Here is a 27,477-nt window from a genome sequence, read left to right as displayed (position 1 = left end):
TTATTAGACCTATCAGGTGCCTTTGGCAGGCAAGGTGAAATAAATGCAACACATCTTTACATGATTAAACACACATCCTTACATTGTTAAACAAACGCACTATAAACAACAGTAACACACCTTTATACAGTTAAAGTAATAGTCTACAGCATAAAGAAATGTAACACATCTTTACATTGTTTTGTTTGTTTGTTTGTTTGTTTTAAAGATTTATTTATTTATTTATTATATACAGTGTCCTGCCTGCATGCATGCCTTCAGGCCAGAAGAGGGCACCAGCTCTCATTATAGATGGTCGTGAGCCACCATGGGGTTGCTGGAAATTGAACTCAGGACCTCTGGAAGAGCAGTGCTCTTAACCTCTGATCCATCTCTCCAGCCCATATTTTTACATTGTTAAACAAATGCAGCATAAACAAAAGTAACTCATCTTTGCCCAACTAAAATAATATTCCACAACAGGGGACCAACAAGATGGCTGAGTAGGTAAAGATCCTTGCCTCCAAGTCTGATGACCTTGAGAGCCAGTGGTAGAAAGACAGAACCGACTCCCAGAAGTTGCCCTCTGACCTCCACATGCACACCGAGGCACATGTGCACACATGCATATACACAAAATAAGAAATGGGGTTGGGAAGAACAGAAGCAAGAGGCATGGTGGCACACACACTTACAACCCAGCATTTGGGGGGCTGAGGTGTGCAGGAGGTCATAGGCCAGCCTGACCTGACACTGAGACTTGGTAGGGAGTGCAGAGGGGTGGCAGCATGCCTGGAAGGGAGGTAGGGACAAGCTTTCCAGGCAGCACGAACAGACTGCAAAGGCCCTGAGGCAGGAACTGAACTGATGTGTCGAGGCCCAAGTAGCTAGAGAGGATGGAGAGTGTACAGGCTGTGACACCTACTTTGCTTTACCAACTTAATCCAATGCTAAGAGTCTTCAGTTGTGGAAAGGTGATTTGAGATATATATATACATGAGACATATATATATATGGTCTCATGTAGTCCAGACTGGCCTTGAATTACTACATAGCTGAGAATAACCTTAAACTGCTGGTCCTCCTGTCTCCTGCTTCTCTAATGCTGGATTTACAGAGTGTGCTACCGTCCCAGGTTTATGTTATGCTGGGGGTCAAACCCAGGACGTTTTGATGCTAAGCAAAGGCTCTACCCGTTTAGCCACACCCCCCAACCCTTGTTTACTTTTTATTTCTTGTGACTTTGTGTTTGCCGAATGTCATCATGTTTTCTCTCTCCAGGTCTTTTCGTTTAAATGGTCTAAAATGTTTACATCCCCAAGTCTTGCTGGAGCCTGAACCTGGGAAGGGAGGGGCCTTGGCTTCCCACCCATACCCCTTTCCTGTCCAGGGTAGCTATGATGAGGCAGGGTCACCACCTCACCACAAGGTCAAACCCAAAGCCGCCCCAACCAGCCCCCACCTGAAGCACTTCCTGCCCTCTCCCTGGGAAGCCAAGCCACTGTCTACACTGTATGCTCCCCAGGGCCGTGGGAACAGCAACCAGCCAGTCCTCCCCTACCTGGGCTCCTCCCCCTCCAACTCTGGGGAGGGCAGACCTTGAGAGAGAACATAATACACACAAAAATCAATCTTTGAAAGCAGGACTGAGCCCCAGGATCCTGGAAAGAAATCCAAATCCCAAATGCCAGCCAGGGCTCCAACTTATGGAGTGCACCCTGGGAGGTAGACAGGGACAGGAGTCATTTGACAAAGGGGAAACTGAGGCCTGTCCTGTAGAGGGTCAGAGCTGGCCACTGTGGAAGACCATGTGAACATAGGGCCCCACATCACTGATGTGGGGACCCCTGAGCTCAGGCTCCATGTCCCAGGCCTTGCCTTGTCTCCACAGAGTGTGCAGGGGTTGGCCTCGGGTGACCTTGAAACAGGGACTTGGCTACAAGGTGTAGTAGAACTAAAAGGCTGCAGGTGACAAAACCATCTCTGCATCCCCAAAAGAACTTCTAGAGAAGGGAAGAGCAGGGGACATGCTTCTCCCCAGATGACACGGTTTCACTTCTACCCTCTCCTCTCCACCTGCACTGAGGCCAGAGCCTTTAAGGGCTCCCCGGAGGCTGCTGGGTACATTTTAGGCATCCCCAGAAGGTCTGAGGCTCAGGGACATGGAAACTATCATCTGGGAGCTTGGCAAGCCTGGGCCTTCTGGGACGAGGCAAAGACGGAGGGACAGAGACAGAGACTCAGGAAACCTATGGGGGCATTGCTCTTGCTCCCAAAGGTGGTGACTCACTCTGATGGACAACCAATGGCCTATCATGGGTCACTTCTACAGCCCCTGACCTAGTTCTGCAGTCCAGCTCCGAGGCTTTACCTAACCCTGTAGGCCTCAGATCCAAAACACCCCCACTCCCCTCCCCCTGCAACCTTGGCCAACCCGGCCAGGTCAACCCAGAGTTGGACCCAGAAATTCCAAGTCCTGCTGCCAAAAGCCTTACCAGCCAGCTTGGGGGGGCCAAAGTGATATCACTTCCTCTCTTTGAACTTCATCATGCTGTCAGGTGCAGGGCCTGTGACCCACCATCTCACATGTGTCTTTGCCCTGGAAGGACAGACTTCCTAGAGTTAACAACTCAGCTGTGTGGGAAGGAGGGCTGGGATTGATGGTTGATGTCTGCAAATTTGGTAATAGTGGTATATGCATGTTATTTATATGACGTCTGTTACGATCTTATTTGGGAGACTGGGGTGGGGGTGGACATCTGGAATTGGAGCCCTTGTTTCTAATGATAACCAAGAGACCCCAGAGGTAATGAGCTAGTTTCTTATCAGTTCAGTACTGGAAACTTGTTTCATTATTCGCAGTCCTGGGGTCACAGGGATGAGCGGTTCCCAGAGCTAGATATCTGGCAGACCAGATAAGAGTTGAACTTCACAACTAGAAAACAAGATGGAAAAATGCCCAGATCCTCAATAAGAGATGAACTCTGTCCCTCATGGATAAAAAGGAGTAGAGCCTGTGTTCGAAGGACAGATGTGGAGACTGGTGGGGAAAGGCCAATGCCTAACATGGGCCCCTTCCCTCTTGGGCTGAGGAGGGAGATGAGTTCCCCTGCCCATGAGCTGGAGCTTCTGGCCTCAGCCTCTGAGGCATGAGAAGAGAACCCAGTTCCGGAAGCCTTGCTGTGGACCCTGCTCCACAAGGTTGCAAGGTATTAGCAACTTTGCTGGCCTCATGAACACAGCCTGGAGGCTGCAGGAAGCGTTCCCTGGATGCCTGCTTTGTGGCTCTCTTAAGACACGGGGGGGGGGGGGGCGGAGGGGGGAGGACACCCAGGGATGGTGTGCTCTGACCCTGTGCGTAGAACAACACAGTACCCACCCTGTTTCCACACACTCGCTCCTCAGGCATGTGTTGAGCATCTTCCACATGCCAGGTGGACATCCCTTCTGTCCCACACCATCCAGAGGGACCTAGTTGGGGATATAGGTGGGGAAGGCACAGACATGCAAAGGCCAGAAAAGGGACTGAGATCTCACATGAGAGAAACCATTGAGTGGGAAGGAGGGGGGAGGGAGACACAGATACAGAGGTGGGTCAGACCTCACAAGGCCTGGCTATGCGCAGAGTGCATGAAGACTTCCTTACGTCCATACTACTTCCAAGAAAACAGTAAGATTGGGAAGACAGCCTTGAACCAGAGACCTCTGTGAGGGAAAGTGCAAGAGAGACGACTCAGGAAGAGCCACCCAAGAAAGGGGTTAGTTGCTGTAAAGGTCCCAGGGTGGGAATGAGCCTGGCATGTGAGAGGAGATCAGCAGGGCTGGTGTAGAGTGTGTGAAAAGGTGCATATACAGGAAATGAGATTCATGGCGCAGCAGAGGCCCGCTCAGATCGCCAGCCGTTTCTCTGTGCAAAGGGCTACCGCAGCAGGATGGACGGCAGAGGACACATGGCAGCAGACCAGGGCTGGTGAAGCCTGCCCTCAGACCCTCTGCCAACCCCGACCCCAAGAAGGCAGGGCAGCAGTGAAGGCTAGCCCCCACTTACTGGAGGCCCTGGGTGGCAGTGCTTGTCCAGGGAGATATTCTCAATGCCTGGGAGGAAGTGGTGTCTCCCACATCAAAAGGGCCACCCCTCAAAGCTCCCACACTTGGTGGCATGGGAACTGTGCTGCAGAAGGTTCTCTCAGGCAGTGTGCAGACTGCAAGAGGGTGTGTGCCACCTTGGGACTGTCCCCTATGACATAGAAAAATGCCGCACCATCAGGCTCCACACAGCCAGCAGCTCCCAGCAGCATAGGCCTCAGAGAGAGAGAGAGAGAGAGAGAGAGAGAGAGACAGAGACAGAGACAGAGACAGAGACAGAGACAGAGACAGAGAGACAGAGAGAGAGAGACAGAGAGACAGAGAGAGAGAGAAAGACAGAGAGAGAGGTTTTAAAGGTTTTCTTTAAATATGAGTGTGGCTATTATCTCAAGAATCCTTTTCCTGGGGTTTCCCAGGGACAAAGAATCAACAAGATGGGGAATCTTTTGGACCAGACTTTGGGCATCATATATTAAGGTAACAATCTGACTACCCTGATTGATAGAGGCTGACTGGAGAGCTGTGTTATAGATTCTTTGAACTTCAGAGAGCTGTGATGGATTAGTCATGCCTGCCACTGGTAGGAGACAAGTGGGTAGTGGTGTGTATGCTAAATATTTTCCTCCCTGCCCATATTACACACAGTCCTGAATAAGAAGAGGGGAGTTCTCATGAGGCAGAAAGGAAGGGGAAGTGAGAAGGTAGAGATGAGGGAAGGACTTCAACTGGTATGTCCACACAGTGTTTGTAGACAGGTGAGAAGGAAAGCTGGAAACTGTGCCCATCTCTCTGCTGCCCCATAAGTATTAAGAGTAACAATTAGGGTGGTGGCGTTCTCCAGGAAGGTCTTGAAGGGTGGTGACAAAGCCTGAGGCAGGTCACATGGGTGCTCAGCCCTTCCCATTTTGGGTCCTACTACACTGCAGAAGGAGAAGCTCTTGAATTTTCACAAGACTCCTCACTAAAGGTAGGGAAACTGAGGCTCAGTGCCTTCATCCCACTTCCCCTGGTCATATACCTCAGGACTCAGAGCACCCATCCCTCTTCCCCTTTCCCTCCTCCCATGGGAGCAATGCTGATGACTTTACAATGTCCCAGCCACTTCCCCAAGGATGGGCCTAGATGGTAACAGTATTGACGATGGTAATGGTGACAGTCATCATTGAATGACGGTGACGGAATGATGGTGATGATGATGGTGATGGTGGTTACAGTGGTGGTGGTGATAGTAATTGTGATGCTGATGGTGATAGTGACAATAATGGTGGTGGTAACAGTGGTGATGATGGTGATGATGAGGTGGTGGTGGTGGTGGTGATGGTGATGCTTTCATAATATTCCTTAGCTTCCAGGATTTGTGCTTCTCTCAGCAAACAAAAGGCAGGTACCACATCATGCCCATTCCACAGATGGAGAAACAAAAGGTACAAAGGGTGACATGATGGGCCGTGTGTCACCACCAGTTAATTAGTGACTGAACTAAGAAACACAAGCAACTATGGTTGACCCCAAAAGGCAAAAAATAGTTTTTTCCAAGGGCTCTTTCTCTGAAGAGGGGACCGAGTGAGTCCTGGTGTGTGCTCAGTTAAGTGGGGAATCTTGGAACAAGAGACAGTAGTATTTCCCAACTTACACGTGTCCTGAATTCTTCCAAGTGTTTTGCAGGAACCAGTGCTCTATAGAACAAACCTTAAGAGAAACTAACTCACTGATAGTTGAGTTTCAGGCCAGAGAAGGAGAGGGAACTGGGGCACAAATGCTCTGGTGGAAGAGGCCATCTGTAAAGTGAAGAGGAGTTTGAGCCTGGGATGTGGTTCATTTGGTAGAGAGCCTGCCTCATTATGAAGTTCTGGGTTCAATCCCCAGCACCACATAAAACTGGGTATGGTAGAACACACTTGCAACCTCAGCACATGGGAGGTAAGGGCAGGAGGATCAGAAGTTCAAAGTCATCCTTGGCTACCACGAAAGTTCAAGGCCAGCCTGGGCTAGAGCATGTCTAAAAACAAGAGTCAGAACTAGGCCTAAGGGTGTTTCCATTAGAATCCTCTGACTGTACCCATCGCTGATAGGAGCTCAAGATGGAATAGGGTTTCCTGGTACCTCATCCAGATGACAGAGAGGCAGAGGAGGTGGGGTGTGACAGGAGGAAGCCTAAGGTAAATGCAAGCCAGGATCCTTGCATGGAATGTTGGGGCTGGAGTCCAGCTGGGATCTCTTCTCATCCCCACAGGGTTCCGGCGCTCCCTGTGAAGAACTTGAATGGCACCGGCCCTGTCCACCCAGCACTGGCAGGTAAGACCCAACCCAGTGAGGCCCTGCCCACCAGCCTCATGATCCCCACCACTCTGGTGAACTTATAGGTGGGCCCAAGAGTGGCCCTTCCCATTGGGTTACCTTGGCTGCAACTTGGGGTGACGCTCTGGCAGGGTCAGAGTCTAGGGTGATACCCTGGCCTCCATCCTCTGTGGCATCCATGAAGGGAGGGCGTGGCTTGTCACGACCCCGCCCCTCATCACTACAACTCCCCCCCCTCCCAGGGATGACTGGGATCCTGCTGTGTGCTGCTGGGCTGCCAGTGTGCCTGACTCGAGCCCCCAAACCCATCCTGCACCCGCCCCCTGTGAGCAAGAGTGACGTGAAGCCCGTGCCCGGAGTGCCCGGCGTGTGCCGCAAGACCAAGAAAAAGCACCTCAAGAAAAGTAGGCCCCCGTGTGACTACCCCAGCACAATCCTAGTGCTCTTAGGACCCAGCAGGCACCTGCCTCTGCTTGCCGTCGACTTGCCCTTCATCCCCTCCTTCCTGCCACTCCCCTACCTGCTTCCCAGCACTTGCCCCTACCCTAGCCCTCCTGAGACATGCCCCCACCCCCATCTCTGCAGGTAAGAACCCCGAGGATGTGGTTCGAAGGTACATGCAAAAGGTGAAAAACCCACCTGATGAGGTGAGCCAATCAAGTGGGACCTCGGCTCCCTGGACCAGCTCCTTCCAGCCGCCTCTCCTCCTGCCCATCCTGGTCTCACTTTCCTCACCAGGCCCCGGGGGAGGAGCTTAAATTTAATAGAACCTCACCTGTCAGTCATTGTGATGGGCTGTTTTATGCCATGTTTTCCATTCAGGGTTTTGCTTTGGGTAGTTAAGCATTTAAACTCTGCTCAGGGGCGGTCTGGGGAGCAGTCAGAGCCAAGGTTGTCCATCTCCCCATCTTCAGTGTCCCTCTATGGCCTTCTTCACTTCCCTCATCCTCAGTTACCCTCCATGGTTCTATCCAGCTTCTGTTGCCCTCCCCATAGTCTTTCCCATGGCCTCATCCTCCGGGCTCCTCCTCATGGCCTCCCCATCCTCAGTGTCTCTTCCTGGCCCTCCAGGACTGTACCATCTGCATGGAGCGGCTGGTCACAGCATCTGGCTATGAGGGTGTACTCCGGAACAAGAGTGTGCGGCCTGAACTTGTGGGCCGCCTGGGCCGCTGTGGCCACATGTACCACCTGCTCTGCCTGGTGGCCATGTACTCCAATGGCAACAAGGTGGGCCACAAGGTGGGCTGCCGTGCAGTGGGTGGGTGCCAGGCAGTGAGTTGGGCAGTGGGTGGGGACCAGGTGGGACCCCAGGTGCCTCTCACCAGCACACTCTTTCCAGGATGGCAGCCTGCAGTGCCCCACCTGCAAAGCCATCTATGGGGAGAAGACAGGGACACAGCCACCAGGGAAGATGGAGTTTCATGTCATCCCGCACTCGCTGCCTGGCTTTGCAGACACCCAGACCATTCGCATTGTCTATGACATCCCCACGGGCATCCAGGTGAGCCCTGTAGACCACAGCCCCAACTCTCTCCGACCCTTCCAGAGCCTCCACCTGTCTGTGATCTGAACCCTCCTGCTGTCCCCACAGGGCCCTGAACACCCCAACCCAGGGAAGAAGTTCACCGCGAGGGGCTTTCCTCGTCACTGCTACCTACCCAACAATGAAAAGGGCCGGAAGGTGGGTGTCCACAGGCTCTCAACAACGAATGCGGGCAGGGTTCCCTGCCACCATCTTCTAGGCCTGTCCCCCCTCCTTCGTTCATAGTCTCTGCTGTGTCATTCCTTCCCAAGCCACCATGCTTAACAGCAGGCCCCAAACCTACTTCCATCCACCGGCTAAAGAAAACTTCAGAGAGGGCAAGTAACTTATGCACAGCCACAGAGCTCAAGCAGCCCATCAGATTCTTCATCTACACACTTAGGTTATCCGGTTTTCACTCGCTGCTTAAGCAAAGAAGCTAGCGACTTCGATTTTCCTGTGAAATCTCCAGATCTTTAATCATGGGAACTAATTCACAAAATGGTTATTTAGTGCAAAGAGTGGTATCTAAGCCTCATCTATAGTGATGACAAGGCCCCAAAGAAACAGACCTTTATGTAGTGGATGGTAACGGAGAAGGCTGAGGCCTAGGCTGCCCGTAACACTCACCCGCTCCCCAACTCCTGCAGGTACTGCGGCTGCTCATCACTGCCTGGGAGCGCAGACTCATCTTCACCATTGGAACGTCCAATACCACGGGCGAGTCAGACACCGTGGTGTGGAATGAGATCCACCACAAGACAGAGTTCGGTTCCAACCTCACTGGCCATGGCTACCCCGATGCCAGCTACCTAGACAACGTGCTGGCTGAGCTCACCGCCCAGGGTGTATCTGAGTCCATGGCCAAGGCCTGAGTTTCCCGCCTTTCCTCTTGCTTTGCCCCTAGCCAGGCACATACCTCCTTCCACCAGGCAGGAGGAGCCGGAAGTGCTAAGGAGATCTAGCTGGTGGCTGTGGGGGTGACAGGAGGACACCAGGCCAGCTGGCTCCAACCTGTGGCTCCCAGCAAGGGCAACAGAGATAGGATGGCCAGAGAGGGTGACCTCCCTAAGGAAAAGATGGAGCTTTGCCCTTCACGCCACACACAAGTGTCCTGTTGCACGCACGCGCTCACGCACGTACACTCACGTGCCTCTGACTTCCCCCAGTTTGGGGGGGAAAAGAGAAAGGCTCCCATTGACATATCCTGTGGATTCCACCTGTGTCTCCATCACATCTGTATAGGCTCGTCCCCTTCCCAGGACTTGGGTCAAGAACTGAGGGAGTGGGGTGTCTAAGTTTTCCAGGGGTTAGTCTGCCCCTGTGCCTCACCCCCTTAACCCATGTCAGCTCTGCCACCTGCCCACTGGGGCACTGCAAACCAATGGGGTAGAAATCCCAGGTTACAGAGTAGCTTTTCGCAGGCCACTGGGGACGAGGCTCTCTTATTTTGTGCTTGTGTCTATTTATCTTTCTGGGACCCTAACCTCTTCCTCCTGTGCTCATCTCTAGACCTCTGTCTATCCCAAGCAAAGGCGTGGTTCTTGCCTCTGTACCTGCTTCTCCCCACCACTGAACCACTCCAGACATTGAGACCCAAGAGCTGTAGCTTCTGGCTTCAGGAGCAGGGGGAGGCCTTATTCAGGCCCACACATTGAAAGAGCAGGAGGCAGAGTGTTAACTTCTTGCTCCTTGGAAGTGGGCAGTGGGTGGCTGATCGTCTCAGGCCAACCAGAGGCCCGTTGCCCAGGCAACTCACCAGCTCCGCCTCTGAGGATTGGCTGCTGTGATGGAAGTCAGCCAAGCTTTAAAGGGACGCCAGCGATTGCTCTTTTGAAAAAAAAAAATTCTACCAGTCCCACTGTGGGTGGAGAAATAAATGGTCTTTCTCCTTGTCAGGCCTTTTTCTGCCAAGAGGGTGCTGGGTGACTGCTTCCAGGGAACACTGGGGAAGAGACAGCTAAGAGACAATGGTAACCATAAGGCCACTGCCCAGGGCAATGGGAGAGGCAGTGGATGGGCTCTGATACTGTCCTTGCAGCATCAAGGGAAGGAGGCAGAAATCTCCTAGTCAACAAGGATGCAGAAGTGACAGTGGGCGCGCACGCGTACACACACACACACACACACACACACACAAGTGACAAGGATGGTGGAACTCTGTGTGGCCCTACAGGAGGATATGGAAGAGCTGGGAGATCCCATGTCAGCCCACTGATGCCAACCCTAACCCTGGAATATGGAGCAGGAGGAAAAGCTTCCCTCCCAACAGCCTTTGGCAGCCCCAGGAGTACCAAGCCAGTGGGAGATGATGCTCTGGCTCCAGGCGGCCCCTGCTGGCCACATGTTTGATAGCATCGCACCGTCCTTAGTGCTCTTGATCCAGCCGGGTGGACTTGAGTTTCCAGCACTCTCCTTAGACACTCGGGTGTCTCCACAGGCTGTACAGCTCTGCTAGCCTAGTGTTCCCAAACATCTGGCCCTCTGTGGCTCACTCTTAAATCATACCCCAACCCCACAGTCCAGACTTGTGAGCCCCAGAACTCAGATGCCTGCCTCCAAAACCCTCAGATGGGTTCAGTGGCCAGGCAGGGCCTGGAAACCTGTGTTTATATAGCTAAGAATCTTCTCACTGGCCCCCAGGGTGCCCCAATTTTAACACTTCACAGCTAATCACACTCACTCATTCACTTTATAAGGATACACTGAGGCTCAAAGAGGGGGAAAGAGCTTGTGTCCAGCGTCAAGGCTCCAAATTGGCATGCTGGGCTCCCAGCCCGGGCCTCTGAGAAAACCCAGTTCCAGAAGCTTGAGGTTGGGGCCACCAGATGAGGGTGGGGTACAGAGGATCTGTGAGGTCACAGGAATCAAGGGAAGCTCTTGGCTAAGTCTATTTAGTGCTTTTCTGAGACAGCCAGGAAAGCACACCCAGGCACAGCTGTATCCAGCAGCTCAGGGTGAGATGGGCTCCACAAGTACTGGAAGAGGTGCATCCAGTGGTACTGAGACTCTGGGCTCAGAGAAGAAAGTGAGGTCTGGTCAGTACAAGGCTGGACCCTGCCAAAGGCTCCCACACGCTGGCTGGCCACAGGGCACACAGGCCCAGGCTTTGTCTGGGAGGCTCCAGGCTACAGCAGTGAAGAAGGCAGCCTCAAGGAGATGCCTAGGCCAGACTGTGCTAATGGAGACCCATGGCTCCTTGTCCTCAATTGGCTCTGGCACCTCCTCAGCATCCAGCATCCTAGAGGACCACTTGCCCCTGTCCCCGCTTCTGGAACTCCTCATGGGCTTGCTCCAAGTCTTCAAGTACCTGCAGCAGATGGGTGATGGCAGCTCTCTGCTGCGCCAGAACCTCGGTGCAGGTCTCTGGAGGGAAAGAGAAGGCCACAGGGTTCAGCAGGCTCCCAGTGGCTGTCACCAGAGCCCAGTGGCTTTCTGGAGCTGTAGTATTATCCCATGCAGAAAGAATCTCCAAAGTCACCAGCACTAGAGTCCCACTGGTGAACTGGAAACAAAAGTGCATGAAGGGGGTCATAGGGGGCTTACTTGGCAAACTGCAGCACGCATTTGCAAGGGATAAGAATGTAAGCCCTCTCCCTTACCGTCTGTGGCACCAGAGTCCTTCCCAGGGCCCAACTCGGGATCTGTGTCCAGGCTGGAGTCCTCCAGCAATTTCAGCCTGAGGGTAGAGAGGAAAAGGGACAAAGCTGGTTTATAAGGCACAGTGCTGCTCTTACCCAAGATTCTCTGCTGTTTGCCGGAGAAATCAGGTTCATCACCATCATTACTACCACCACCACCACCACCATCACCATAATCACCATTACCATCATCACCACCACCCATCCCTATCACCACCATCATCACCATCATCATCCCAACCATCGCCACAAACATTCTAGAGTAGCAGACACTACACCAAGAAGCCCTTACACACACGAATTCACTTAACGACACAGCCAGCTTACACGAGGTAGGTACTTACCAGTAATACCATTCTCAAGGTAAACCACAGACACAGAGAAATCAAGGAACTTGCCTAAGTTCACATAGCATAATTACAGCTCCTACATGTAGTATGTGGTATCCTTTCACTGGATTAGCTCCTGACCCTTAGGATGAAGGGTCATTGCCCTATCCTCTCCTTTTCTATACAAGGTACAGAGAAGTCAAATGACCAGCTGAGCCTCACACAGCCATTAGTCAGCCAGGATCTGAGCCCAGGCAGGTCAATACAGAACCTTCTCTATAGTGGCTTGGTACAAACCTGTCACTAAATAACAGAGCTCTTCAAGCCCGTAAGAGGGAGGGAAGTATCCAAGGTATAGACCAACCATGCCCAAACCCCTGGAGCCCCATGCTCCCTGGGGTGGTTTGAATGATGACACCCACTAGATCATATGCTTGAATACTTGGCTCCCAGTTGGGGGAACTATTTGGGAAGGATCAGGAGGTGTGGCTTTGTTGAAGGAGTTGTGTCACTAAGAGTGGGCTTTGGGGTTTCAAAAGATTCAAACTGTTCCTAGTTAGCTCTCAGTTGTTCCTGCCACCATGTCTTTGGTCCGCCATCATGGACTCCAACCCTCTGAAACCTAAGCCCCTAATTAAACACTTTGTTTTTGACATCGCTCTGGTCATGGGGTCTTGCCACAGCAATAGAAACCTCATTAAGAAAACCCATCCCAAGCCCTGACTTCCTGGACACCAAGGCTCCATGGTGGCACCTCTGAAAGCTCCGTCAGTTTGCTAAAAGATGAACAAATACAGCCGGGCTGAAGCTTAGTGGAGTGCAAGGCCCTGGATTCCATCCCCAGCACTAACAAACAGAAAAAGAAAGGAAAGGCAATGGGCTGGGCTCAGTTAGTAGAGAGTTTGCCCACCATGCGTGAGCTCAAAGCTCAGTCCCTAGCATCACATAAACCAGGCATGGTGCCACGCACCTGTAAGACCAGTACTGAGGAAGTACAAACGGGAGGATCGGAAGTTTAAGGTTGGGGCTAGAGAGATGGCTCAGCAGTTAAGAGCACTTAGTGCTTTTCCAGAGGATCCAGGTTCAATTCCCAGCACCCACACGGCAACTCACAACTGTCTGTAATTCCAGTTCCAGGGGACCTGACTCCCATGGCAAAACACCAATGCACATTAAATAAATAAATTTTTAAAAACTGCAATTAAAAAAAAAAGTAGTTTAAGGTCATCTGCTACATGGCAAATTCAAGGCTAGCCTGGGCTACATGAAACCCTGGGGAGGGGGACACTTTCTAAGGGATAAATGAATGTAAAGAGGCTACACAATGGGATGAAGAAGGTGACACGCACCTGAGTTGGTCCCGCCCCAGGAGCAGCTGGCGATACACCATCTGGGCCTCAGCGTCTGGATCCAAAGGATCACTCCAGTCTCCCAGTGTGACAGCTGAGTGTGTGCGGCTGCAGCCAGCAGCTAGGGGTACACAATACTGTCAAAAAAGTCTTGCTCCAAGCCAGCAGCCTCTGCCCCATTCCAGGAGCAGTTGTCATCACATCCTGCCTTCAGTGTTCAATTCCTGTGCAAGTTTCTCCCTCCTCCACTTAGTCAAGTCCCACCTGTAGCTCCTGCCTGGATTCCAGCCTCCTCCCTGCACTCTGCTTCAGAAGCCACAGCCTCACAAACCCTGTCCCTCTTCAGCTTTAGCTGTCAACTTGACACAGTCTAGAGTCATCTAAGAAGAGAGTCTCAAATAACAGAATAGGCCCTGGTTGTATCAGTGGCAGAATGTGTTGATCATTAATTGATTTGGGAGAGCCCAGTCCACTGTGGATGGCACCATTCCCTAGGTAGGTGGTCCTGGGCTGTATAAGAAAGCTAGCCGAGTGTGAGCCTGTTAGTGAGCCAGGAAGCAGTGTTCCTCCATGGTTTCTTCTTCAAATTCCTGCCCTGACTTCCCTCAGTGATGGACCCATGATCTAGAAATGTAAGCCACATTAACCCTTTCTTCCCCTAAGTTGTTTTTGGGCAGAGTGTTTTATCACAGAAACAGAAGGGATGATGAAACAAACAGTATTAACCCATTAACCTGACTCAGTCCCCTTTGCTCAGGTTTGCACATCCTGGTTCACCATCTCTACTCAACTCTAGCCACTCAAAGCCACACCTCCTTCAGGCAGCCTTCCCCAATCCCTGTCCTGGGGCTGTGTCTCAGACACTTTCCAAGTCTCCAAAGCCTTCTAACACTGTTATAATTGTCCAGATGAGGCTGGGATCAGTGTCAGCGATAGAGCACTCAGGGCCATAAATTTATACCAGCAACAGCATAGCAACCTGTTATCATCACCATCATTGTCATTGTCATCTAGCCTCAACAAGTCAGACCGTGTGCTCTAGGCAGCTAGTACGTAGTGTGACTGTTGGAAACAATACTCATGTGTAGCTAGCACTATGTGCTGGACGGTGCTATGAGTATATCAACTCAGATCAGCTAAAAGAACCAAAGAGGTAAGAGCTATCCTCAACCCTGCTTCCCAGTCAAGAAGACTGAGGCAGAGAGAAATTAAGTCATTCCTGGTTGCACAGTACATTCACGTGAGAGTGGGACACCACTGATTGGCAGATGGGGAGAGTGGGGCCTGTAGCCAACCCCACCCCCTCACCTGTGCGCTCAGTCTGGAGGCAGCAGGTCCAGCGTCCACTGCGGAAGGCACCAGGGTGGCAGGCAGTCAGCTTGTCTTGGTTGGGGGCGCTGGCTTTACGCAGGGCTGACAGCCATTGGTTGAGGTCATTCACATTCTGCAAGGGGTCAAGGCAATCAGACCGTGGGTAAGACTGAGCCATGGTCCCCACCCCGATTGTGGTGACACCTTACCTTGCACTGGAGGTAGGTGGTGTGTGGCACCCTGGTGCCATCCTGTGTCACCACCTGCATGACATGTGGTAGTTGGAAGGCACCCTCGTCCACACGCTCCACGGCACGGATGCAGGACACCGGGATGGATGAGTGAACCTGTGGGCAGCCACAGGCAGCATCCCTTTGCATGTGGTACCAGGTAGAGTTGCCAAGGACATGTATTCAATTCTGAATAGCTCTGTTTTGTCTTCCCCACAGTCCTGCTCTGTCTCCTGCTGAGTGACTTGACTTTTCTAGGTCTGAGTTTGCTTTTATCAACATTAACATCACTGACCCCATCATCATCACCATCACTATCAACACCATCCCATAACCATCACCACCCTCATCACCTGTAACCATCATCACTATGATCTAACCACCACCTTCCTCATCATCACCATCATCACCAGAATTATCACCACTACTACTACCATCTTCATTGTCACCCTCACCACCACCATTATCACCCTCACCACCACCACCACCACCACCACCACCACCACCACCATCATCCTTGCCATGGCAGTTGCTTATGTAGCACTTGGTTGTGGCTTTCGGAATCTTAATTTCCTCAGCTCACTCAATTAACCATGACCACCTTCTGAGACTGGGCCTGTTATTTCCCCTAATTTGAAGATGAGGAAACTGAAACATGCAGGGAAATGACCCTGCCAAAGTCACTCAGTCTGTGGACCCAGCCTCACAACCCGAACAGCCAATGAAACGCATGCTATTCCCACATTCCAAGTCCTTGTTTCCCTCGGGTGGGTTAGGATGGAGGACAGTGGTGCCTAGGACAGAGCCCAGCACACATGGGCACACAGGGGAAGCTTGTGCACTGTGATCGAGCGGTTGAGTGGGTGCCTGAATGTGTATGCACCTGCACATGGCCAGTGAAAGGGATGGATCCTACGCAAGTCTGTGATGCTTGGTGTCAACCTTGTGGCCCCCACCCCTGCGTGTCCACACCTGGAAAGAATCTCCAGCTGTGAAATGTGTACCTGCTCAAGACTGTAACAGAAGGTGTCCTTATCCCTGGCCAAGTTGGCCCAGAGCTTAGAGCCAGCCAAGAGTTTGGAATTTTTTGCCTTAGCTGCTATGATATTAGAGAAGGGTGTCCCAACTCTCACCCTGGGCCTCAGTGTCCCGAGTACCCTAATGACATCTTCCTGTGGTCAGAGTCCCACCTGCCACTCTGGAGTCTTGGAGTAGGAGAGGTCCTGCCCACTTAGCCGGAAGTAGCGCTTCTTGAAGGCAAAGCGTGTGGCCAGGCCTGCGGGCTCCTCCTTGCGCTTCAGCAGGAAGCCTTCCCGAACAATTGTCGAGGGTTGGACCAGGGCACAGGCTGGCCCCCCAGCCTCTGGGAAATAGAGAAAGGGATGGGGGACTCTGCTATGTCTGGACCTCTGGCCCCTGCTGCACTGTCTACTCCATTGTCCATAGGCCCTGGCTATGACCTCTGACCCCACTCCTTCACACACACACACACACACACACACACACACACACACACACACACTTAGTCCCAGCCACTAAGGCAAGGAACTAGGGTGCAGTGAAAAGTGGGACCCAGCTCCCTCTCCAAGCCCAGAGACCTGCAGGTGAAACTGTAGCTGGCCAGCAGGGGTGTCCAGTTAATCCAGGAATGTTCCCAGCTAGCCTCAAGCCCACTCAGAGTCCCAAGCTGCAGATCTCTCCCAGCTCCACCCCTCCCCCATCCAAGATCACCATAGCTGGCCTTCTCCATTGCTCCTGGTTACTCCTATGTGACCTGAGTCTCCCACCTGAAAGTGCCCTCTTCCCCAAGTCCTCTGCTTCAGAGGCACACAACACCATTCTACTCCCAGCACAAGCCCCAGTTCTCCCACAGCTGTCCAGAGCCCCGCTTTCTTCTTCTATTTCTTCTCCTCTTTCTCTCTTCTGCACTAGACTCTCTGTTCCCACCCCAGGGCCTTTGCATGTCCTGTTCACTGCCTGGATCACCCTTACATTGAAACTAGTTCTCCAAAGCCTAGCCGGAGTGTCTCCATCTTGCACCAAGATGCTCTTTAGCTATTCTGTGTGCCCAGACAGAAGCCAAACAAGCCATCCTTCCCCCCAAGCCAGTATTTCTGAGGCCAACAGATTTCAGATAAGAACAAACTGGAGTGTGCTTTTGTCCTGGTTTTGGTCTGTGTCTTGGTGTTGGAGGCGGCAGTCATCTCCACTACACTGACACTAGGTGGCACTCTGAACCCAGGGCTGCATCAGCGCCTAGGGGTGTGTGTGTGTGTGTGTGTGTGTGTGTGTGTGTGTTGGGCATGCTGGATGAGTCACAGGGAGGTGGCTTTGAGAAAATTCAGCAATGAGGGTTAAGCTCGGACTCCATCTGCACTCTGAACCCAGGGCTGCATCAGCGCCTAGGGGTGTGTGTGTGTGTGTGTGTGTGTGTGTGTGTGTGTGTGTGTGTTGGGCATGCTGGGTGAGTCACAGGGAGGTGGCTTTGAGAAAATTCAGCAATGAGGGTTAAGCTCGGACTCCATTCCCTGGACACCCGGCAGCATCCCCACCTGGGAGCTGATGTTAACAATACTCTGAAAAAGTCATAGGGCTCACTCCAAAGCTGGGCCATCTTTCTTTCACTTCCCCACACACACCTCCCTCCCTCTCTCTCTGTCTCTCTCTCTCTCTGTCTCTCTCTCTCTCTCTCTCTCTCTCTCTCTCTCTCTCTTCCTTTCTTTCTTTCTTCAGACAGGGCCTCACTGTGTTGCTCAGACTGGACTCTTCTGTAGAGCAGGCCGGCTTCTCTGCCTTCTCTGCCTCTGCCTCCTGAGTGCTAGGATTGAAGACTTGGACTACCACACTAGCCGACCCCTCCCTCCTTTGTAACTCCCTGACACTCTATATATTTCTCCTTTGTAACTCCCTGACACTCTATATATTTGGCTATTGTTTTACAGCCTGCTCCCCCCACTAGAATGAAATTCTATGAATAAATACAAGATTTTCTTCTGTCTCGTTCACTTTGTGTGTATATACATATATGCATGTGTGTATGTGTGTGTAATGCATAATAGAGTTACTCCCCAGTTTATTTTATGAGACAGGACCACTTGTTGAACCTACAGTGGCTGGCCAGGGAGCCTGGAGGATCTGCCTGTCTCCATACCACCAATGCTGGTTACAGGTGGGTACAGCCATGGCTGGATTTTAGGTAAGTGTAGGGATTTGAACTCAGGTCCTCAAGCTTGCTCAGCAAGCACTTCACCCACTGAGCCATTTATCCCTCATTAACCACTTTATCCCAAGCATCTAGAAGGATATCTTTCTTTTTATTTTTCAGCGCTGGTATTGAACCTAGGACCTCATGCACGCAGGGGCAAGCTCCCCTCCACTAAGCCATAGCCCCAGACCTTTGAGATGGTGCCTATTATATAGTGGAGACTTACTAGCACACCCATACCAGAGACTCCATGCCATTTCCCTGCCACATGGCCATATTGGTAGAGATGACCTAACCAAGTCTGATGCAAATGTAAATTGACTGACCAGTTGAGCTTCAGGTCCACAATCTTGGTGCTGGGGAACTGGAGACCAATGGAGTGGGATGCTGAGTACTTCCCCACTCTGGGAAGCGGGGTCACAAGCCAGGACTCACCCTCATCCCCGTCCACATCCACCAACTGGTCCAGGAAGTCCCTCACACGTGAGATGCTCTGCAGCAGAAACGGGTGGAGAGGGGCCAGCCACAGCTCCTTGCCCTGGCCCAGCTGCTGGCCCAGGTTTCCAATGCTCTGCACAGCCTGGAGCAAAGGAGAAAGGAGGCCAAGGTCAGTGCTGAGGTGAGCGCCTTCTGCAACCTTAAACTCTGGTTCTCATATCTGTGTACCTTGGGCACTGTCTGATCCTCCCTCTCATTTTGGACCCAGCACCCCAGTTCCCACCCAGCACCCCAGTTCCCACCCAGCACCCCAGTTCAGCCCACCCAGCACCCCACTTCCCACCCAGTATCCAGCACTGCCTAATTCTATCATGTATACTTGGGGACCCATCAGAGACACAAGCTGTGGCTACTTTGGCTTAATCTATAATACAGTATAAATGACTGTTAGCCCACTTCTCCCATTTCTTTTGGAAGGAGTGAGTTTTCATGATCAAAAAAAAAAAAAATGAGAGAGAGAGAGAGAGAGAGAGAGAGAGAGAGAAAGTGGGCTGGGCTGTAGCTCAGTGGTAGAGTGATCACCTCCCATGAGGCTCCATGTTCAATTCCCAGTACTGCCAAAAGGTCTGGGGGTGGGGAACAAATGAAAGCTAGGCACAGTGGTACATTTGCAACTCAGCACTTGAGAGGCTGAGGCAGGAGGATTGCCTTGAGTCCTAGGCCAGCCTGAGTAAAAGGGCAAGTTCTAGGTCTCAATGGCCCAGCAAGCCTGTGTCATAGAGAACAGAGACACCCACACAAGGAAACTGGCTTTCTTTGGTTCTTCTCCCAGGCTTTCCTGATGCTTCTCATTGTGATCTCTCTCCAGCTGAGAGGACCCAGGTGGGAACCCCTCCACTCACACTCACACTCACACACACACACACACACACACACACACACACACACACACACACACACCTTGGCGAGCAGCAGCAAGGAGCGACTGGTCTGGGGGTCTGCATGTTGGTCTCTGAGGTCAAACAGCTTCGGCGTGAGGATGGCAGGGGCAAAGAACCGTAGAAAGAGGAAACCGCTGGTGGCCAGGTACTTCGCATCCTGCCGAAAAATTCCAGATGACAGGCCCTGAAGCCCTCTTCCCAGCTGGGAAAACTGAGGTAGAAAACACTAGGTGCCCAGAGGAGGGAGAGGGAGTTGGGTCAGTAGACTTATCCTAACCTGCCAAGAAGCTTGCTCCTCTCTGCCTCAGTTTCTCTAGCTAGAAAATGAGTTGATGAAACTGATCTGACAAAACTGGTTTTAGCAGATTCCTGTGCTCAGAACACACAGCCAGAAGAGAGATGTCATTGCAACCTCAGAGAGGCCAAGTGGCTTGCTCAAGGTCACACAGCAGAGAAGTCAGAATTCAAACCCAGATCCATGACCTAAGGTTGCAAGAACAGGCCATATTCTTCTCCCACAGCCTTTACTTCTCACTCACTCTAGGACGGGTTACAGCCGGTTTTAGAGAAGCAGCAACTGAGGCCCAGATTGGTCATTTGCCCAAGATTACCCAGCAATCAACAGCAGAGGCAGCAATGTTTACCAGTCTTCTGCCATTTAGTCTCAGCTGCCTAAGGGTTAAATGTCAAGAGTACATTTAATCTGTTTTCCAAATGAGGAAACTGAGGCTCAGCAAGGAGCCCACGCTGAGTCCACGCAGTCCCAGTCCTTCGGAGTCCCTCTGTGAACTTTCCACGCTGGGAACAGCTCATTCTCCCACTGCTATATCAAGCCTAAATATGTATATCTATGTTTATTTAGGGATGTCAGTCACACCTATGCCAGTAGCTACCCTAGAGTGCAGTAGCTTCCTGGGCATGTCAGCCTTGCAGTGAGCCATGCTATGTCTGTACCTTAGGCTTCGGTGAGAGGGACCCTTCTCAGCCAGAGCCCTGAACTGTCCCCAAACCACTTCCTCTCAGGCAGGTCCCCAGGTTATTTTAGCCCCCAAAATTAGCTCATCAAGGTACACAGGCTTAGTGGCATAGGTCTGTCATCCCATGTACACAGGGCCGAGGCAGGAGGGTCACAAGTTCAAGGCTAGCCTGGGCTACAGATTGCAGGCCAATCTAGGCAAGTTAACGATACACTGTCTCAAAACGGAAAGTAAAAAAGAGGGCTGTGGGTGCATCTTACCACTGGAGAGCTAGCCTAGTGTGCATGGGGCCCTGGGCTTCTCCCCAGTGTCACAGAAACCAGCTATGGTGGCACACTCCTGTGATGCCAGCATGTGGGAGGGGGAGGCGGGGGATCACAAGTTCAAAGTCACTGTGCTAGTTAGTTTTGTTTTTTCTTTTTCTTTTTCTTTTTCTTTTTTTTTTTTTGTGAACTTGACACAAGCTTCAGTCACCTGGGAAGAGGGAACTCAATTAAAAAAAAAACAAAAACAAAAACAAAAAAACTGCTTGATCAGATTGCGTGTAGGCAAAGCTGTGGGGGCATTTTCTTGACTAATGATTGGTGTAGGAGGGTCCAGCCTACTGTGGGTAGCATGATTCCTGAGCAGAGGATACTAGGCAATATGAGAATCAAACTGAGCAGGCCCTGGAGAACAAAACAGTGAGCGGTGCTCCTCCACGGCCTCTACTTCATTTCCTGCCTCCAGGTTCCTGCCTTGACTTCCCTCCAGGATAGCCTACAAGCTCTCTTTTCTCCCCAAATTTGTCTTGGTGTTCATCACAGCAGTAGAAAGGAAACTAGAACTGTCATCCCTGGGTGTGTAATAAGTTAGAAGAGGCCAGCCTGGGCTACATGACACACACATGCACACACACTCAAGCACACACATTCATGTACACATAAACAGACTCACACACATGTGCACACACACACACACACACACACACACACACACACACACACACACATTCAGAGGCTGCTGCTCAGGGCTCCCTACCTTCATGACCTGAGAAAGTCTGTAGTCCCTGCCCACTAGGGACACATGGGAGGCTCTGATGTTGGCTTCCTGGGCTAAGCTGAGAGGGGACCTGGCCTCCTGATTTCTTTCCCTCCTCCCTACCTCAGCTGTGTCCCACTTAACACCTCTGAGGCAGCCCAGGTGAGAGCCAGGCTAAGTGGGATGCAATGAGTCACCTCTAGATGGGAGGCCAGCCCTCAGTCCTATGGGGGAGGGGAGAGAATCTGGGGAAGAGATCTCCAGCTTTCTGGGCCTCAGTTTCCCAATCTGTAAACAAAAAGTAGAGAGAGGTGCTATATACATCCAAAACTCTTAACTCAGACTGCATGAATTGGGCTGTGACAGCTCCAGCATTCAGCAGGTTCTGGATCTTTCTGCCAAGGGGGTCTGTATTTAGCATTGGGGAAAAGTTATTATGACTGGAGCAGGAGAGTTGTCTCGGTGGTTAATAATGAGTGCTTAGTTCTGTATTAGAGGACTCAAGTCCAGATCTCAGCACCCCCATCAGGTGGCTCACAAACATCTGGAATGCTAAGGACTCATGATACCCTGTGACCTCTGAGTGTGAGCACACACACATATAAATAAAATAAACCCTCAACTGAAGACAGCATGAATGGCATCTGTGTTGCCCAGGCTAGCCCTGAACTTATGATCCTGCTGCTGCAGCCTCCAAAGGAGCTGGGATTAGAGGCCTGTGCCACCAAGCTCCCCATGACAGTCACCTCAGGTTGCGCACTGAACATTATGAAACAGGGATCTCAGGTGGGCGGTGGTGGCACACACCTTTAATCCCAGCAGCACTTAGGAGGCAGAGGCAGGGAGATCTCTGTGAGTTCCGGGACAGCCAGGGATGTTTGTTACACAGAGAAATCTTGTTTCAAAACACCCAAACCAAATAAAAAACAAAACAAAACAAAAAAAAACCAGGGATCTCAGAATGGTAGCCCATGGTCCAGGACAACCTAAAAAGTGGTGGCTGATTCCAAGTAACTCTTGCTTATGTGTCTGGGTGAATTAGCCCTAACCTAAGGTTTCCAAACTGGGAGACTTTACAAAGAATCCTGGAAGTTGGCAAGAGAGAGAGAAGAAGAAGTTGGCGGGGGAGAGAAGAGGAAGAGGAGGAAGGAAGAGAAGGGAAGAAGGAAAGAAGGATGAATGGCAGAAAGGAAGAAATGACGATGCCATGGTTAGCCCAGCTCAGCTCAGCCCAGCTTGGAGCAAAGGCCTGTCCATCATCCCAGATATTCCAGAGGATGAGTCAGGAGGACTGCAAGTTCAATGCCTGCCTTGGAAACTTAGCAAGGCCCTATTTCAAAATAAAAAAGAGAAGAGAGAGCTGGGCCTTGGCTCGGTGGTAGAGTACCTGCCTGGTGTGTATAAGACTGTGTGTGTTTTAGCCCCAGCAGAGTAGTGAGAAAAAGGACTCTGCAGGAGCAGGGGACTAGGCCACTGGCCTGAGTAGTCCCTGTAGACAAGCTATGGGGGCTATGTTTTGTCACAGTCTCCACCACTCCCTACAGTTCTGTATCTGCTCTGTTCATGTACCTCACCTGCCCAAAGCCATAGCTCCCAGTTTCCATCTTCTGTATCCAGGCTGGGAAGCTGAGCCCCTCAGAACCCACTCAGCCTTCATCCTGGCCCTGTCCTTCTCCCTCCCTTCTGCTCTCATCATCACCAACACCACCATCATCATCAACACCACCATCAGCAGCAACACCACCATCAGCAGCAACACCACCATCATCATCAACACCACCATCAGCAGCAACACCACCATCAGCAGCAACACCGCCATCATCACCAACACCACCATCATCATCAACACCGCCATCATCACCAACACCACCATCATCACCAACACCACCATCATCATCAACACCACCATCAGCAGCAACACCACCATCATCACCAACACCGCCATCATCACCAACACCGCCATCATCACCACAATCTATGTGGAATATTATTTTAACTGGCAAAGATGTGTTACATTTGTTTATGCTGCAGAATATTACTTCAATTGTGTAAAGGTATGTTGCTTTTGTTTATGCTGCATTGGTTTAACTATGTAAAGATGTCTTGCATCTGTTTCACCTGGCCTGCCTAAGGCACCTGATTGGTCTAATAAAGAGCTGAATGGCCAATAGCTAGGCAGAGAAAGGATAGGTGTGGCTGGCTGACAGAGTGAATACATAGGAGAAATCTAGGCTCAAGAGGAAAAAGGGAAGCAGTGAAAGTAAGAAAAGTAAAAAGCCTCCAAGGCAAAAGGTAAATAAAGACAAACAGGTTAGCCAGAAAGGAGCCTAAGGTCGGCTGAGCACTCATGACTAATAATAAGTCTCTGTGTCATGATTCGGGAGCTGGTTGGTGTCCTAAAAGAAAAGGCCTGGTACAATCATTACCACATCACTACCGTCATCATTATCACCATCACCATTACTGATGTCATCATCATCACCATCATCACCACCATCACCACCACCATTATCATTGGTCCCCTAGGTTCTAGGTCCTGCCAAGAACACTGTTCCTCTGCCAGAACACACATACTTAAGTCTGAGCAGCCCAGATCTTGGTGTCACCTTTGGCCTGCAACCCTGGACATGGTGCCCCAGCCCACCCCGACATCCGCATCCGCATCAGCCCCCACAGAACCCAGCCCACCTGATGCTCCACCCCAGGGAAGCGTTTCTCCACACACCGCTGTAGCTGCTTAAAGGCCAGGCGCAGGGCAAGTGGACAGCGCCCTGCAGAGCTCACAATGGCATCCACGATGGACCCCAGGTATCCGGTCAGCAGCCCCAGGCTGGTCTCTCGAACCTGCTCCTCTGTTGGCGTGCCCTTGAAGGAGATCCTCCTGTATGGCATAGGCAGAGCATTCAGTCAGAACACCACACCTGCTGTCTCAGAACCCCCACCAGCCTCCATTGTGTCTCCCCTCACATCAGACTCCCTGCTGGAACCTGAATACTCCAGAGTCCCATCCCAGAGCCTTCACAGTGGCTGCTCCTTTGTCCTGGAATATGCTGGCATGCAGCTAAGTGTCACCTCCTCAGAATGGCCATCATCCCCTGTCATTCATAGCTACAAGCTCTAGCTGTGGCTATCTTCAGCATGGCCATGTCAGATGCATGTTCCAAACCCAGACCCTTGGCACATACAGTTCCCACTGCCTGGACCCCTCAAGTTCTCAGGCCCTGTACCCAGTCATGGCCCCTGGCATTGCCCCATGTAGTCCTAATGGCAATTCATGAGTTGAGTATCTGACTACTCCTGTTTAACAGGTATGGAAACTGAGGCCCATCAACATGACTTTGCAAGTTTGTGGCAGACCTGAGATTAGAAGTCAGGACCAACTCCAGTATCTATCTGCAACCCTGCCCCACCCAAGTCCCCAGTGTCACATCACCCATAAGTGCCACTAAGTCTCCCATGGTCTCCAGCTATACCCTAGGCGTGTCACAGACAACCCTGTCCTTATGTTTGGGGTCTGGGTTCAAATTCCCAGTTGTGTGACCTTGGGCAGGGGCCTCGCTCACTTGAGGGTCAGTAAAGAAAATGCTGAGGCCTGTGTCTGAGGTGGTCCTGAGATGTGGGTCCTAACAGACAGCCTGCATCTAGCTCTAAGGGTTTCATGGGAGCCAGCCCCGGATTGTAGCAAAGAAGGCTCTGGAGAAAAAGGAGGAGCAATCCATGGAGGTGTGGAATGGCTTTAAGTCACCACCTAGCTTGCCTCCAATCTCACAGAAGGTTCTCAGGGCCCATTTTGCAGATGAGCCCCATGTGGGCCTCCATCATCTCCCAGCATTTTGCAGACAACCCCCATGTGGGCCTCCAGCACTACCTCTGAGCTTCACATGCAAAACCTGTAAGTGCCCCTAACACTCCCAAGTCACAGGGTGTGGGAGAGGCAGAGGCGGACTCCCCCAGAACAGCCTGAGGTGCCATAGCACACAGAGGCCTGAAGGTTACATGTGTCCCTAGGCAGGTGGCAGCATAGAGCAACCCAAGATGGCTGCAGATGATAAGGGGTGGCTGGAGGCAGGAGGCACCCCGCCTCACTCACCGGGAGCGGTTCAGCTCCATCTTGCAAGGGTCCAACTCCATGTATTTCTTCTCCTCGAAGACGCGGCTGACCACCGGCCTCAGGACCTCGTGTAGGTAGCGCATGCCCACGAGCTGGGGGCAGGGGCCACACGGAGCGGCTAAGGGTGGCAGGGAGTGCCCTGGGCTGGGGCAATGGGGAGGGGGTGTGCAGGGAGATTTCAGAGCCAGGCCAGCTGTGTCCAAGGGTGCCGCCCAGGGCTGAAGCCAGGCACCTGCCACCAGCACCCAGCACAGCCATCTAGTGCCACTTGGGGCCAGCAGGCTCTGGGGACCGGGTGATCAGGGGAAGGAAGCCACATGCACCCAGACATGCCAGGTCCCCACTCACCTTCATGAACTGCTCCATCGACTTGGATGCCAAGGAGTTAGAACGGAAGAGGGTGTTGGGGTCATCTGGGAGGATAGGGGGATGTGTTTGCTGGGGGGGGCTGGACTCAGCTTACCCCACTCACTCAATGTGGAGATATGATTCTTTTGGCCTCAAGAATCAGGAAGAACCCCAAAATGTCAACTTTATCCATAGCACAGAAGCCCAGAGTGGTTTGGCAAGCTGCCTGAGGTGACACAGCACCTGAAGCTATGCATGTGCTCTCAGCCTTCCAGGGTTCACAGCATAGATACCCCAACACATAAAAGTCCTCTAAAGAACCCCATTTCTCCCCTGGAAATCCTCTGCAGACCAATTCTTGGGGAGTGACATCTGTATGGGAAACTCACTGGTTCGAGCCACCTCACGCCTTGTGAGGTAGTCTAGAAAGGGCCCAGCCAGGCCCCGGCCCAGGAAGAGCTTCACCAACTTGGTGGCAAGGTCTTGACGACAGTCCCCAGAGGCCAGCTCCTCTAACACAGCCAGGGGGCTGGTGGTGTCCTCCTGAGCAGGGACAGAAGAGACAACAGATAACCCGAGGCCCAAAGCAGAAGAGTGGCCCTGGTTCCTGAGGGAGCAGAGCTACACCCAGCAACCCAGGTGGAAGGACCTGCCACCATACCCACCTCAACTGGCCCCTGTACTGACTCTAGAAGCATTTCCATGAGAGGCTGATAGTATTGGGAAGGCAGGACACGGTCCTCAGTGAGGCGCACCTTCAGCCTCAGGGCACCCAGGCTCCCCCTACATGGAGCAGACCATAAGGAAGGGGATGTGAGTGCAGGCTAGCCCAAAGCGAGAGACTTGAGCATGGGAAGGGACAAAGAGGTACAGGGGAAGGGGAGAGGAAGGCAACAGGGACAGAAATGGACAGGGAGAAAGAGGATTGGGGGTCCCAGATGGTATGTGGAAACTCCACAGCGGAGGCCATGGCCAGGCACACAGACACAGGACTTACAGAACAGCAAGTGTAAGCAGGGCAGTAAGATGTGGGTCTTATGGACACAAGTGGTGCAGTCAGTTATGTGAACAGCGTGGACAGGAATAACCAACCAGGAAACGACTGAGAGGGACAGGGAGCTCTGTGGTCAGTGTGCACAGTCAGTGGTAGCTACTCAGGACAGTGGTAGAGCTCTTACCTAGCACAGCCAAGGCCCTGGATTCAATTCCTAGAACTACATATGGCCAGGAAGGCAGGCGTAAGGGAACCAAACATTCTAATATGCATTGGGTGTGTGAGCCTGTCTATGGTGGACAGCTGGTTGGGCCAAGGGGCGCTGTGTGGGTTCACAAAAACATCCTGGGGACATGTGACTAGGGCCAGAGGGACAGGTCGGGCTGGTGCCAGCACCCAAGATAATCTGTCCATAAGCTGAAGTGGTGCCCCTCCCTAGGCACCCACATTTACCCAGAATCCTCAGGTCTAGGAAAGGGTAGGAGGCGGAACCAGCCGTTGGGTGGCTTCTGCTGGAGGGTCTGTGGGGTGAACTCCACCTGTGGGGAACACAAAGACCTCATCTGGGGGCCCTGTCCTGCCTGACACAGAGCCCACCCAGCCCAGGAGGGAAAGCTTGGATTGCCATCCACAGATGCCATGTGGCCAGCCAGGGTCCAGTTCTTCCTCTCTCTCAAGCCAGGGCACTTAGGGCC

At 52.0% G+C, this 27,477-nt stretch overlaps 2 protein-coding genes across 2 annotated transcripts in view; one reads left to right on the top strand and one right to left on the bottom strand.

Annotated features, from left to right (window-relative positions):
• Positions 1 to 8,763, top strand: part of Dtx1 (deltex E3 ubiquitin ligase 1) — a 28,923-nt gene extending 20,160 nt beyond the window's left edge. Inside the window, exons 3-9 of the mRNA XM_035444639.1 lie at positions 6,299 to 6,360; positions 6,606 to 6,767; positions 6,949 to 7,010; positions 7,435 to 7,593; positions 7,706 to 7,867; positions 7,958 to 8,047; positions 8,539 to 8,763. Coding sequence (XP_035300530.1) covers positions 6,299 to 6,360; positions 6,606 to 6,767; positions 6,949 to 7,010; positions 7,435 to 7,593; positions 7,706 to 7,867; positions 7,958 to 8,047; positions 8,539 to 8,763 — 922 coding nt within the window. The remainder of the gene's footprint in view (positions 1 to 6,298; positions 6,361 to 6,605; positions 6,768 to 6,948; positions 7,011 to 7,434; positions 7,594 to 7,705; positions 7,868 to 7,957; positions 8,048 to 8,538) is intronic.
• Positions 8,764 to 11,129: 2,366 nt separating this feature from the next.
• Positions 11,130 to 27,477, bottom strand: part of Rasal1 (RAS protein activator like 1) — a 30,090-nt gene continuing 13,742 nt past the window's right edge. Inside the window, exons 8-21 of the mRNA XM_027414134.2 lie at positions 27,236 to 27,321; positions 26,454 to 26,571; positions 26,178 to 26,331; positions 25,789 to 25,853; positions 25,420 to 25,532; positions 24,018 to 24,210; positions 19,352 to 19,489; positions 18,389 to 18,533; positions 15,939 to 16,111; positions 14,728 to 14,865; positions 14,516 to 14,651; positions 13,208 to 13,328; positions 11,491 to 11,567; positions 11,130 to 11,254 (exon numbers count right to left, since the gene is read on the bottom strand). Coding sequence (XP_027269935.1) covers positions 11,130 to 11,254; positions 11,491 to 11,567; positions 13,208 to 13,328; positions 14,516 to 14,651; positions 14,728 to 14,865; positions 15,939 to 16,111; positions 18,389 to 18,533; positions 19,352 to 19,489; positions 24,018 to 24,210; positions 25,420 to 25,532; positions 25,789 to 25,853; positions 26,178 to 26,331; positions 26,454 to 26,571; positions 27,236 to 27,321 — 1,782 coding nt within the window. The remainder of the gene's footprint in view (positions 11,255 to 11,490; positions 11,568 to 13,207; positions 13,329 to 14,515; positions 14,652 to 14,727; positions 14,866 to 15,938; positions 16,112 to 18,388; positions 18,534 to 19,351; positions 19,490 to 24,017; positions 24,211 to 25,419; positions 25,533 to 25,788; positions 25,854 to 26,177; positions 26,332 to 26,453; positions 26,572 to 27,235; positions 27,322 to 27,477) is intronic.

The sequence above is a fragment of the Cricetulus griseus genome, chromosome 4 (assembly GCF_003668045.3).
Source record: "Cricetulus griseus strain 17A/GY chromosome 4, alternate assembly CriGri-PICRH-1.0, whole genome shotgun sequence".
In the NCBI taxonomy this organism is placed as follows: Eukaryota; Metazoa; Chordata; class Mammalia; order Rodentia; family Cricetidae; genus Cricetulus; species Cricetulus griseus.
This window is presented reverse-complemented; position numbering and strand designations above follow the sequence as displayed.